Source organism: Triticum aestivum, chromosome 2D, assembly GCF_018294505.1.
Source record: "Triticum aestivum cultivar Chinese Spring chromosome 2D, IWGSC CS RefSeq v2.1, whole genome shotgun sequence".
Classification (NCBI taxonomy): domain Eukaryota; kingdom Viridiplantae; phylum Streptophyta; class Magnoliopsida; order Poales; family Poaceae; genus Triticum; species Triticum aestivum.
Genome location: NC_057799.1, coordinates 312,865,073 through 312,878,523, shown reverse-complemented (window position 1 = coordinate 312,878,523; position 13,451 = coordinate 312,865,073). Strand labels below are relative to the sequence as shown.

The 13,451-nt window shown below is 43.8% G+C and overlaps 1 protein-coding gene across 2 annotated transcripts; it reads left to right on the top strand.

The window, feature by feature from the left end:
- Positions 1-8,221: 8,221 nt before the first annotated feature.
- On the top strand, positions 8,222-12,939 carry LOC123052900 (homeobox protein knotted-1-like 12). Of its 2 annotated transcripts, XM_044476261.1 has the most exons (6): positions 8,222-8,410; positions 8,479-8,788; positions 8,895-9,008; positions 9,136-9,280; positions 12,006-12,259; positions 12,409-12,939. In XM_044476261.1, exons 2-6 carry the CDS (start codon positions 8,591-8,593, stop codon positions 12,613-12,615), a joined length of 918 nt encoding a protein of 305 aa, XP_044332196.1. In that variant the 5' UTR covers positions 8,222-8,410; positions 8,479-8,590; the 3' UTR covers positions 12,616-12,939. The 2 variants fall into 2 exon arrangements, with proteins under 2 accessions (XP_044332196.1, XP_044332195.1); XM_044476260.1 differs by having other exon boundaries at positions 8,223-8,788.
- Positions 12,940-13,451: the final 512 nt, after the last annotated feature.

The window sequence follows — 13,451 nt, the reverse complement described above, 5'->3', positions numbered from 1 at the left end:
AGATCTTTCGGTGTGCCATTGAGAATAATTAACCATAATATTATCTAGGAGTTTAGTAGCTTCTCCTGAAGTGATTTCCATAAAAGTGCCTCCCGCGGCCGAATCTAAAAGATTTCTAGAAGCAAAATTCAATCTGGCATAATTTTTTTGTATAATCATCCATAAATTCAAACCATGTGTAGGGCAATTACGTATCATTAATTTCATCCTCTCCCAAGCTTGTGCAACATGTTCATGATCAAGTTGCTTAAAATTCATAATATCGTTTCTAAGAGAGATGATCTTAGCGGGAGGAAAATACTTAGAGATAAAAGCATCTTTGCACTTATTCCAAGAATCAATACTATTTTTAGGCAAAGACGAAAACCAAGCTTTAGCATGATCTCTAAGCGAAAAAGGAAATAGCTTCAATTTAACAATATCATTGTCCACATCATTCTTCTTTTGCATATCACACAAATCAATGAAGCTATTTAGATGGGTAGCGGCATCTTCACTAGGAAGGTCGGCGAATTGATCTTTCATGACAAGATTCAAAAAAGCAGCATTAATTTCACAAGATTCAGTATCGGTAAGAGGAGCAATCAGAGTGCTAAGAAAATCATTGTTGTTGGTATTGGTAAAGTCACACAATTTAGTATTATCTTGAGCCATCGTGACAAGCAAGCAATCCAACACACGGGCAAACAAGAAGCAAGCGAAAAAGAGGCGAACGGAAAAGAGAGGGCGAATAAAACGGCAAGGGTGAAGTGGGGGAGAGGAAAACGAGAGGCAAATGGCAAATAATGTAATGCGTAAGATAAGCGTTTGTGATGGGTACTTGGTATGTTGACTTTTGCATAGACTCCCCGGCAACGGCGCCAGAAATCCTTCTTGCTACCTCTTGAGCACTGCGTTGGTTTTCCCTTGAAGAGGAATGGGTGATGCAGTAAAGTAGCGTAAGTATTTCCCTCAGTTTTTTAGAACCAAGGTATCAATCCAGTAGGAGGCCACGCTCAAGTCCCTCGCACCTACACAAACAAATAAAAACCTCGCAACCAACGCAATAAAGGGGTTGTCAATCCATTCACGGTCACTTATGAAAGTGAGATCTGATAGATATGATAAGATAATACTTTTGGTATTTTTATGATAAAGACTAAAAGTAAAGAAAGCAAAATAAACGGCGCCAAAAATAGCTTGTTGTCGGGAGATTAATATGATGGAAAATAGACCCGGGGGCCATAGGTTTCACTAGTGGCTTCTCTCAAGAGCATAAGTATTACGGCGGGTGAACAAATTACTGTTGAGAAATTGATAGAATTGAGCATAGTTATGAGAATATCTAGGTATGATCATGTATATAGGCATCACGTCCGTGACAAGTAGACCGACTCCTGCCTGCATCTACTGCTATTACTCCACACATCGACCGCTATCCAGCATGCATCTAGAGTATTAAGTTCAAAAGAATAGAGTAATGCTTTAAGTAAGATGACATGATGCAGAGGGATAAACTCATGCAATATGATATAAACCCCATCTTGTTATCCTCGATGGCAACAATACAATACGTGCCTTGCTGCCCCTGTTGTCACTGGGAAAGGACACCGCAAGATTGAACCCAAAGCTAAGCACTTCTCCCATTGCAAGAAAGATCAATCTAGTAGGCCAAACCAAACTGATAATTCGAAGAGACTTGCAAAGATAACCAACCATACATAAAAGAATTCAGAGAAGATTCAAATATTGTTCATAGATAAACTTGATCATAAACCCACAATTCATCGGTCTCAACAAACACACCGCAAAAGAAGATTACATCGAATAGATCTCCACGAGAATCGTGGAGAACATGGTATTGAGATCCAAAGAGAGAGAAGAAGACATCTAGCTAATAACTATGGACCCGAAGGTCTGAGGTAAACTACTCACACATCATCGGAGAGGCTATGGTGTTGATGTAGAAGCCCTCCGTGACCAATGCCCCCTCCGGCAGGACGCCGGAAAAGCCCCAAGATGGGATCTCACGGGTACAGAAGGTTGCGGCGGTGGAATTAGGTTTTCGTGGATGCTTCTGTTGGTTTGGGGGTACATGGGTCTATATAGGAGGAAGAAGTACGTCGGTGGAGCAACATGGGCCCCACGAGGGTGGAGGCGCGCCCCCTGCCTCGTGCTCTCCTGGTTGCTTTCTTGACGTAGGGTCCAAGTCCTCTGAATCATGTTCCTTCCTAAAATCACGTTCCCGAAGGTTTCGTTCCGTTTGGACTCCGTTTGATATTCTTTTTCTGCGAAACTCTGAAATAGGCAAAAAAAAGCAATTTGGGCTGGGCCTCCGGTTAATAGGTTAGTCCCAAAAATGATATAAAAGTGTATAATAGAGCCCGTTAAACATCCAAAACAGAATATAATATAGCATGAAGCAATCAAAATTATAGATACGTTGGAGACGTATCAAGCATCCCCAAGCTTAATTCCTGCTCGTCCTCGAGTAGGTAAATGATAAAAATAGAATTTTTCATGCGGAATGCTACTTGGCATAATTTTAATTTAATCCTCTTATTTGTGGTATGAATATTCAGATCCGAAAGATTCAAGACAAAAGTTTAATATTGACATAAAAATAATAATACTTTAAGCATACTAACTAAGCAATTATGTCTTCTCAAAATAACACGGCCAAAGAAATTTATCCCTACAAAATCATATAGTCTGGCTATGCTCTATGTTCACCACACAAAATATTTAAATCATGCACAACCCCGATGACAAGCCAAGCAATTGTTTCATACTTTTGGTGTTCTCAAACTTTTTCAATCTTCACGCAATACATGAGCGTGAGCCATGGACATAGCACTATATGTGGAATAGAATGGTGGTTGTGGAGAAGACAAAAAGGGAGAAGATAGTCTCACATCAACTAGGCGTATCAACGGGCTATGGAGATGCCCATCAATAGATATCAATGTGAGTGAGTAGGGATTGCCATGCAACGGATGCACTAGAGCTATAAGTATATGAAAGCTCAACAAAAGAAACTAAGTGGGTGTGCATCCAACTCGCTTGCTCACGAAGACCTAGGGCATTTTGAGGAAGCCCATCATTGGAATATACAAGCCAAGTTCTATAATGAAAGATTCCCACTAGTATATGAAAGTGATATCATAGGAGACTCTCTATCATGAAGATCATGGTGCTACTTTGAAGCACAAGTGTGGTAAAAGGATAGTAACATTGTCCCTTCTCATTTTTTTGTTTGGGCCTTTTCTCTTCTTTTTCTATGGCCTCTTTTTTTTAGTCCGGAGTCTCATCCCGACTTGTGGGGGAATCATAGTCTCCATCATCCTTTCCTCACTTGGGACAATGCTCTAAAAATGATGATCATCACACTTTTATTTACTTACAACTCAACAATTACAACTCAATACTTGGAACAACAATATGACTCTATGTGAATGCCTCCGACGGTGTACCGGGATATGCAATGAATCAAGAGTGACATGTATGAAAGAATTATGAACGGTGGCTTTGCCACAAATACGATGTCAACTACATGATCACGCAAAGCAATATGACAATGATGGAGCGTGTCATAGTAAACGGAACGGTGGTAAGTTGCATGGCAATATATCTCAGAATGGCTATGGAAATGCCATGATAGGTAGGTATGGTGGCTGTTTTGAGGAAGGTATATGGTGGGTGTATGATACCGGCGAAAAGTGCGCGGTATTTAGAGAGGCTAGCAATGGTGGAAGGAAGAAAATTGCGTATAATCCATGGACTCAACATTAACATGAAGAACTCATATACTTATTGCGAAAATCTACAAGTTATCAAAGCAAAGTATTACGCGCATGCTCCTAGGGGGATAGATTGGTAGGAAAAGACCATCGCTCGTCCCCGACCGCCACTCATAAGGAAGACAATCAATAAATAAATCATGCTCCGACTTCATCACATAACGGCTCACCATACGTGCATGCTACGGGAATCACAAACTTTAACACAAGTATTTCTCAAATTCAAAACTACTCAACTAGCATGACTCTAATATCACCATCTTCATATCTCAAAACAATTATCAAGCATCAAACTTCTCATAGTATTCAGCACACTCATAAGAATTTTTTTTTAATCTTGGAAGAAGCCATCTAGCTAATAACTATGGACCCGAAGGTCTGAGGTAAACTACTCACACATCATCGGAGAGGCTATGGTGTTGATGTAGAAGCCCGCCGTGATCAATGCCCCCTCCGGCAGGACACCGGAAAAGGCCCCAAGATGCGATCTCACGGGTACAGAAGGTTGCGGTGGTGGAATTAGGTTTTCGTGGATGCTTCTGTTGGTTTGGGGGTACATGGGTACATATAGGAGGAAGAAGTACGTCGGTGGAGCAACGTGGGCCCCACGAGGGTGGAGGGCGCGCCCAGGGGGTAAGCGCGCCCCCCTGCCTCGTGCTCTCCTGGTTGCTTTCTTGACGTAGGGTCCAAATCCTCTGGATCACGTTCGTTCCAAAAATCACGTTCCCGAAGGTTTCATTCCGTTTGGACTCCGTTTGATATTCTTTTTCTGCGAAACTCTGAAATAGGCAAAAAACAGCAATTTGGGCTGGGCCTCCGGTTAATAGATTAGTCCCAAAAATGATATAAAAGTGTATAATAAAGCCCGTTAAACATCCAAAACAGAATATAATATAGCATGAAGCAATAAAAAATTATAGATGCGTTGAAGACGTATCAACCCTCTGTAGAGAGAACATGGTGATTAGGGCAGGTTGCGGGGTCGACGTCGGTGGAGGAGTTGGAGCCGTAGCCGCGAGATCAGTACTAACCTGAGTCATCAGACTTGGGCCCGCGGGATTTACGATGTCCTTTGCTGGTGAAGCAGTCTTGGCAGTGGTCTTCGCTGGCGCGACCTGATCCACTCGGCCTTCGAAGACGAGCTCTAACATGATGGCATCACTGCCAGGCGACACCCTCTCGTTAGCCTCTGGGTTAGGCGAGTTGGCTTGTCCTCGTTGTCGAGCTGGATCACGCCAGTCGGTGCTGCATTCACTCGCGTGTTAGAACTTCGGCCAATCAACCACTCGGACATAATTCGAAGAACAAACCAATCGGTACCTTTGGAAGTAGCGGCGTCGGCCTCAGTTTGGCCCTTCCCAGGAGCATTCAGATATGGTGAAGTCGTCAACGTATCGGCGCTGCAGTCGTGGAATCACTCAGCTGTTAATTAAGATAAATTTACACAACAAAGAGACTCTGTCTCGTTACTTACGTCGAGGCCACTGGCATGACCACCTTGCTCTTCGGCAGGGCCACGACCTTCTGAGGCTTGGTGGCGGTATGCTTGGCATGCTTCTCGACCGGCTCTGCGGAATCGACCCGGTCGCGCTTCGAGCTGCGCGTGATGAGAATAGGAGCAGTCGGCTTCAGGGCACTCTGCGCCTGAACGCCGCCCGCGTGAGCGCTCGGGTCATGGTGCACCTTGGTGCGGTGCTCCCTGGGAACGCTCTTGGACAGGGAAGATTCTGCCTCATCGCATTCCTCGGTGTTCGACTCCTCGTCACTCTCCTCCTCCTCGCTGCTATCCCCATGGTACTGCTACTCAGTGTCACTCGCCACGTCCACTGGGGCATGGTCGACACTCGGCACATGCGAGATATCATCTTATGGAAACTCTGCTGAGAGGAAACCATATCAAAATCAGATCCAAGCGTGTGAGGGTCATTATAAAGAATGGCAGTCCTGAAGGCCCCATCATCTCCTGATCCGGGGTTCCACCGGAGCAGTCGGAACAAGGTGATGACAATCGTAATAGGTGATACCTTCTACAAGGATACGTCACCAAAGATGCCGCCATTGTCTGCCATGACCGAGGTCGACATTCGTGCCACCGCGAACCAGCTGCTACCCGGGTCAGCGCACACCCATGCCGTGATGGCACGCGCAACCGCCAGATAACCGGCGGGGAACCAGCATCCCTCACCGACCCCTCATCACGTCGCCGACCGTCAACGGGAAAAACTGATGAAGATCTGGAAGGGATCCGGATCCCGACCATCGTCGCGCCCACCATCGCCATACAACACGCGGGTTCCCGCCGGCCATGGGGGCGAACTCCACTGCCGCATGACCAGGGACGCCGCCCTAGCCGCTGCACGCGCGTTCCCCGGTAACCCTGCCCCAGCTAATCCAGATGGTTTGCCGCCGCGTCCAATGCCCTAGCCCCTTCGGTGTCGGGCCCGCCGCCACCGTGGCCTACGTCGATGGCAGAAAGGCAACAACGTCAATTCCAAACTAACATGTTGCTAATTGAGTTATTCATTTCTTTTCGTACAAGAAAAAATGAATTGTCAATTTCAATGTTTCGCGACAACAGATTTATGTTGATGATTTTTGACTACATACGTGTGGTTTTATGCATTGGTTGGTATGCCAGGTTGCTCAGAAGGAAAAAATGTAGGTTTTTTTTCTTATTCATGGAAAATACTTGATAGTCTATGACAAGCCATCAGATCGTGGGAAACATAGATTTCAGTTGAAGATCTTGTTGTATGCAACTTCTATGACTAGGGATGAGTATTTAGATCTTACGATAATCTTTTCTGGAGTGGTGATGGATGAGGTCATGAGGGATATACAGAGGGATATCCCATGGTGCATGCTCTTTGCGGATGATGTGGTGCTAGTTGACGATAGTCGGACGGGGGCAATAAGAAGTTAGAGTTATGAAGACAAACCTTGGGATCGAAATGTTTTAGTCTTAGTAGAACTAAAACCGAGTACATGAGGTGCGGTTTCTGTACTACTAGGCGCAAGGAGGAGGTTAGCCTTGATGGGCAGGTGGTGCCTCAGAAGGACACCTTTCGATATTTGGGGTCAATGTTGCAGAAGTATGGGGGTATTGATGAAGATATGAACCATCGCATCAAAGCCGGATGGATGAAGTGGCGTCAAGTTTCTGGCATTTTGTGTGACAAGAGAGTGCTACAAAAGGTAAAAGGCAAGTTCTACAGGACGGCGGTTCGACCCGCAATATTGTATGGCGATGAGTGTTGGGTGACTAAAAGGCGACATATTCCACAGTTAGGTGTGGCCGAGATGCGCATGTTGAGATGGATGTGTGGCCACACGAGAAAGGATCGAGTGCGGCATGATGATATATGAGATAGAGTTGGGGTAGCACCAATTGAAGAAAAGCTTGTCCAACATCGTCTGAGATGGTTTGGGCATATTGAACGCAGGCCTTCAGAAGCTCCAGTGCATAACGGACGGCTAAAGCGTGCGGATAATGTCAAGAGAGGTCGGAGTAGACCAAATTTCATATGAAAGGAGTCCGTAAAGAGAGATCTGAAGGATTAGAGTATCACGAAAGAACTAGCTATGGACAGGGGTGCGTGAAAACTTGTTATCCATGTGCCAGAACCATGAGTTGGTCGCGAGATCTTATCTTTTTCACCTCTAATCTACCCCAACTTTTTTGGAACTAAAAACTTTACTGTCGTTGTTCGATGTTGTTGTTTGATAATATTTTCTGGAGTGTTTTTATGTATAGGCCTTTTTTACCAAATGAATTTCATTCTTCATCTGAGTAAAAAGGTATTCACTAATTCATCTGAGTGTAACGCTATTCTAAAATGAACCCCTAATAATGCTATATACAAAACCTAGTAAAAGGTGTATAAAATGTAGTAATCCAAAAAAAAATTTGCTACCCAAGTTTGTAATTTAGTAATTTTTTACGAAAATTACTATATTTGGCATAGTGTGTTACTATATTTTATATATACCGTTACTGAGGTGTAGAATAAGCTATTTTCTACACTCACACTTAGTTTAGTAAAGTCACCTAAAACCAAAGCTGTAAATAGCCACTATAAGGTTTTGAGCTTGTAGTCATTGCTAGGTGGTCTACGAATCTGGATGTAATTTTTATTATTTTTAATATTCGTTATACTATCATGATTGAAGATTAATATATTAAAAGTTTTTTCAAAAAATAAAAAAACAAATTTGTATTCATATTATTCTCCGGTAAAGTAAAAAAGAACTGGACCATAACCGTTATAGCTAGCCACTCTATAGCTATTTGAGCCGCTATTTGGATTTGGCATAGCTGGTTATTTAAAACAATATATGCGAAAAACAAGCTCCAGTTCCGAACAGGCTGCTAGTATTCCATGCGACCGCAGCAGGAAGGAAGCAGGTGTACATATACATCTCCCCCTCCGCCGTGATTTGACGTGAGAAAGAGGATCGCCACCAGCCACTCACACGCACAGCCCGGCTAGCTAGCTCCCCCACCTTTCCCTTCCCTTCCACTCCGCGTCCATCTCCCTCTCCGGCCCATTAATATCCACCTCCCTCCCTCTCCCAAGCCGCCATTACTGCCGTACACGGAGCTGCGAGGCATAGAGAAGAGATCTCTATCGGTTGAGCTCTATTTTTCTCTCTCTTCTTACGAGCTAGGGTTTGTTAATTTGCTCATGGATCAGAGAAGCTTTGGGAATCTCGGAGCTGGAGAAGGGGGCAGCAGCAGCTCCAAGGCTTCTTCATCCTTCCTGCAGCTGCAGCCACTGTCGACAACGACGGTGGCTTCCGGGCCAGGCCCGATGGGCGGAACGTACTACGGCACGCCGCTCGCGTTGCACCAGGCCGCCGCAGCCGCCGGGTCGTCGCAGTACCAGTTCCACCACCACAAGAGCAGCGGCGAGGAGATCTCGCAAGCGGAGGCTGAGGCCATTAAGGCCAAGATCATGGCGCACCCCCAGTACACCGCCCTCCTCGTCGCCTACCTCGACTGCCAGAAAGTACATATATCATACGCTCATGAAAATTGCTAATTTCATTAATCCAACGACTCGACTGTATCAGCAAGCATGATATAGACGCGTTTTTCTTTTGCGTGATTCCCAGGTCGGTGCGCCGCCGGACGTGCTGGAGCGGCTGACGGCCATGGCAGCGAAGCTTGACGCCCACCCGCCGGGCCGGCTGCACGAGGCTCGCGACCCAGAGCTCGACCAGTTCATGGTACGTCTTCTTCTTCCCCGATTCCGATCACACACACCATGCCATGGTCGTTTAATTCTTCATCCGCCGATTCTTGTTCCAGCTAGTACTAAGAACGAACTAACTCCTTGTGCTAATGAAATTGCAGGAGGCATATTGCAACATGCTCGCCAAGTACAGGGAGGAGCTGACGCGGCCGATAGAGGAGGCCATGGAGTTCCTCAAGCGAGTGGAGGCGCAGCTTGACTCCATCACCGGCGGTGGCCACGGCTCCGCGCGCCTCTCCCTTGCCGGTAAACCATCCCTTCCATGACCCATCCAATCTACTAGTACCTACTAGTACATGCCTGTTCGTTTTATATATGTATCTCTGGCTGCATCCATGTGGGTCTCGGAGGAAGGCCTTCCGCATTGGGAAACGGTTGCTCCGGATGATTGAGGTGGTTGCCTTGGATCATAGCCATTGTTAGCCCGTTCTTAATTAACCTGTGTATTAGTTTATGATGGGAGGGCTTGGAAAGAGAAGGGCAGAGACCTTTGCTTTGTTTGTACTAATAAATTATTACCACTAGTTAAACATAATTAAGTAGTGACTGATTAGTTAATCAACTAATAATCTGAAGCTAGCTTTGGTTGGAATAGAGGGCACAGTGAGGAGCCATGTCTCATGGTTCTCCTCCTCTCGTTTAGGATTATCATATTGCATATGCCTAATTGAGCACACTACACATGCTGGCTTTTCAACTAATCCATTTTTTAATTTTTAATCCCTTCTTTCTCTCCTTTTTCTTTTCCTTTCGCTTCACGACAAGACACTAGAATCCATTGTGTTAGGGTTCCAAGGCTGCTAGCTTGCAGCAGAGTCATCGATCTCCATGCATGAAGCTTCAAATCATCTCTTCTTTTCTTGCACCAGCTACTAGGAAAACATATATAGTTGATTAATTTTCTTACAGATCATCACAAAAGCCTTGTGAAAACTCCATTATGCCTAGCAAGCTAGCTAGATCACCAGTGTTCCGTCTCGCAAAAAGAAGTGTTCCAGTACTGTTCCAAGGACTGCAGTCCGTATATTTTTTGCTCTTTATTGTTCTTCCCAGCTCTACAGCTTGGGTGCAGTGCAGGGTGCAGCACGGATGTGCTGGCGGTCGTGTCGGGGGTATTCAACGGGCACTATTCTGCTTGTGGGTAGGACATGTACATTAGTACATATATACAGTGTGTGGGTAGATTTTAGCAGAATAATGGGGATATCTGATGCGCTGTTGCCAGGGGACGACTACTGTGTTCTTCCAATCTCCATGGTTGTGGTATGCATGCATTCGAAGGAGATCAACAGCTCAAGGTGTTATATATTACTGTGGTATATATGTGTTCAGAGAATAATTCCTTGTGTACAGAATAATGGCCATGTAATCAAGGCACATTACAAAATGCATAAACTAATAGTCTATAGGTCAAAGATGAGAACATTTTAACTGCAACTTGAACCAAATGTTTCATCTCTTAGGAAGTGTAAACTATCGGATCCACCCTACTCGCCTCGTAGGTGAAGGGTGAATTGCGCGTAGAGTAGTGTCCAGGGAAAAGAAATTCTTGAGGCTGTTTTTCTTAAATCAGCATAATACATATATGATTTCTCAAAGAAGACACGAAACATTAGAATCTCAATAAATTTGGTGAAAATCTAGATCTTGTTTATTCAGCCTTTGCATCAAATTTAGCAACTATGTACTATTTTTTTAAATCTCGTACTATTTATTTTATTAGTTACAGTTTCAATTGTCTGTTTGTTGAATGTGCACACAGAACAATATATGGTGCATGTGGAGAGACAATGAGCTAGTTTTGTCCTCCTATTCTTCTAGCACCTCTAACATCATTTGAGCTAACCATGTGCCAATTAAGAGATCAAACAAGTGAGGTTTAAGGGATGACGTGGCTTGGTGCCTGAGCGCCCCTCCATCCGTCCTTAGCGGTCTGTTTAAGGTGCACGCACACCAATTTAAGGTTGCATACATTAAACAAATTAAAATTAGGGTAACATATTGTAGACATTTTGTTTGAGGGAATTTTAGAAAAACGTTATTGAGGAAATATTGGACATTTCTTGGGATTCCATTCAAGTCATTCAACAAAATATTATTATTCTTATCTGTAGATCCATTATTATTCTTGCACATCTGAACTGAAGTTATGGTCAAACGATATTTGTTTATTCTTAAGGCGATCTTCACTATATTCAATTATATTGTGCCTAGATAATGTTTAATATAAGCAATTGGGTTCCTCTCATGGTATGGTGCACATTTTGTCTCTTTCCTTTCGTTTGCTCATTTTCATTTACTACTTCGGTGTAAGATATATATAGTTTGGCAAATTTCTTAGAAAACAGTAAATTTTGTAATATGTTTTCTTCCAATATTCATCATGCCATGCAAAAATAATTACTCCCTCAGTGTAGTGTAAAAAACGCTCTTATATTATGGGACGGAGGGAGTATATTGCAGGGCAACTGCTTTGTTACCCTGACTCCCTGAGCATCTATAAAATCAGTCTTATGTGGAAACAAATATCTTTGAAAAACATTGGATCAACTACAGCTTACAAGACTATAGCTATAGTTGCTGGCTTTCCTCTGTTTTGTGATACGTTCAAATAAACACTTCGGAACTGGTCTATCAGGCAATGGTCAGATTGGTATCAGTTTCAACTGACAAACCATGGCCATTTCGGTCCGATTCGGTCTTATTCAGCTCATTGCAAAGTCCAGCTAATTGGGACTGTAGCCACACTACTAGATGTCCAAAATTACACTGTTTACACTCGAATCCAGCATGCATTCCTAAAATGATAGATTTGTTTATAGACAAGCGATGGGCTTTCTGAATACTGCAACCACCCCATTGCTGTCCGACATGGTGGAGACTGAAAGTCTGAAACCAGGTCTGGCCGTGATAACCATTCTGATCTCGACAAAACACGTGTATCTTACCATTACCAATTTTTTACCTGCAGATGGAAAATGTGAAGGCGCTGGCTCTTCTGAGGATGAAATGGACGCTAGCGGGCGTGAAAATGAGCCGCCAGAGATAGACCCACGCGCTGAGGACAAGGAGCTCAAGTACCAGCTTCTGAAGAAGTACAGTGGCTACCTGAGCAGCCTCCGGCAAGAGTTCTCCAAGAAGAAGAAGAAGGGGAAGCTCCCAAAGGAGGCCAGGCAGAAGCTACTTCACTGGTGGGAGCTGCACTACAAGTGGCCTTACCCCTCGGTATGATACATGCTTCCATCCCTTAAAATTTACGGGTTTTTTTTTCTGTTCCACTCATTTCGGAGCCGCATGTAATTTCCATCAAAACGAAATCTGCGTTATGTATTCTTACTAAAGCTTATGCCGGTTGGTTAATTTGGTGAGTGTAGGAGACAGAAAAGATCGCGCTTGCGGAATCGACAGGGCTAGACCAGAAACAGATCAACAACTGGTTCATTAACCAGAGGAAACGGCATTGGAAACCGTCTGAGGACATGCCATTTGTCATGATGGAAGGATTCCACCCACAGAATGCCGCTGCCCTCTACATGGACGGTCAGTTCATGGCTGACGGCATGTACAGCCTTGGTTCGTGAACCTACTTGAACAATTGATCTGGCGAAAGGTGATTGGCACGTTGGAAAGATATCTGTATTCAGCAACTGGTTAAAATACATGGACATTGTTATTGAATTTTTGGGACCTTCCCGGATTCACAGGCTCGCTCTAGTTTCAGTGATGGCATATAGTTCTCCCGTAATGTTGTAAATTTCGATTCGATGGGTTGCAGTTTAGATGTATTTGGATCTCCTATTTGATATGATTGTATGTTTCAGATTTGTGAAACATGTTCAAAGTTGCCTATCTGAATCACTTATGTACATTGGTTTTTCTTTTAACAGTTGAGGTGGATATGGTCATGATAACGTGTATATTGTCTGAAAATTTCAGCAGCTTTCCTTGGCATTACCCAGTTGAATAGGCTGTGTAGCCAGAATTTCATCCATCATGAACTGTCTTAAGATTTCCCTGTGAAATTTCTGAAACACCTAATGATCCAAATTTATAGAGAAAAGTATCAACATAAAGAAAATCAAATAAATAAAGTACACATAATGGAATTTCTTAAACACCTAATGTACTTGTGCACTCACACATTTAGAAGATTTTCATGTAGAATCTTTGAAGGGGATTTGTGCTAACTAAAGACAACCTCGCTCATCGCAACTAGCAAGGAAGCGACAAATGTAGTTTTTATACGCGTGATGAGACAATCAAATAGCTATTCTTTCAATGCAAGTTTGCGCATTCTAGGTGGCCAGTCATTCAAATAGCGTCTAATTTGTATCTGCCCATAAATGTTGCCAATATATATTGTCACAGGCTCGACCGGATACCAAATAGGCTATAAGGTGCTACAGTTGTCAACATC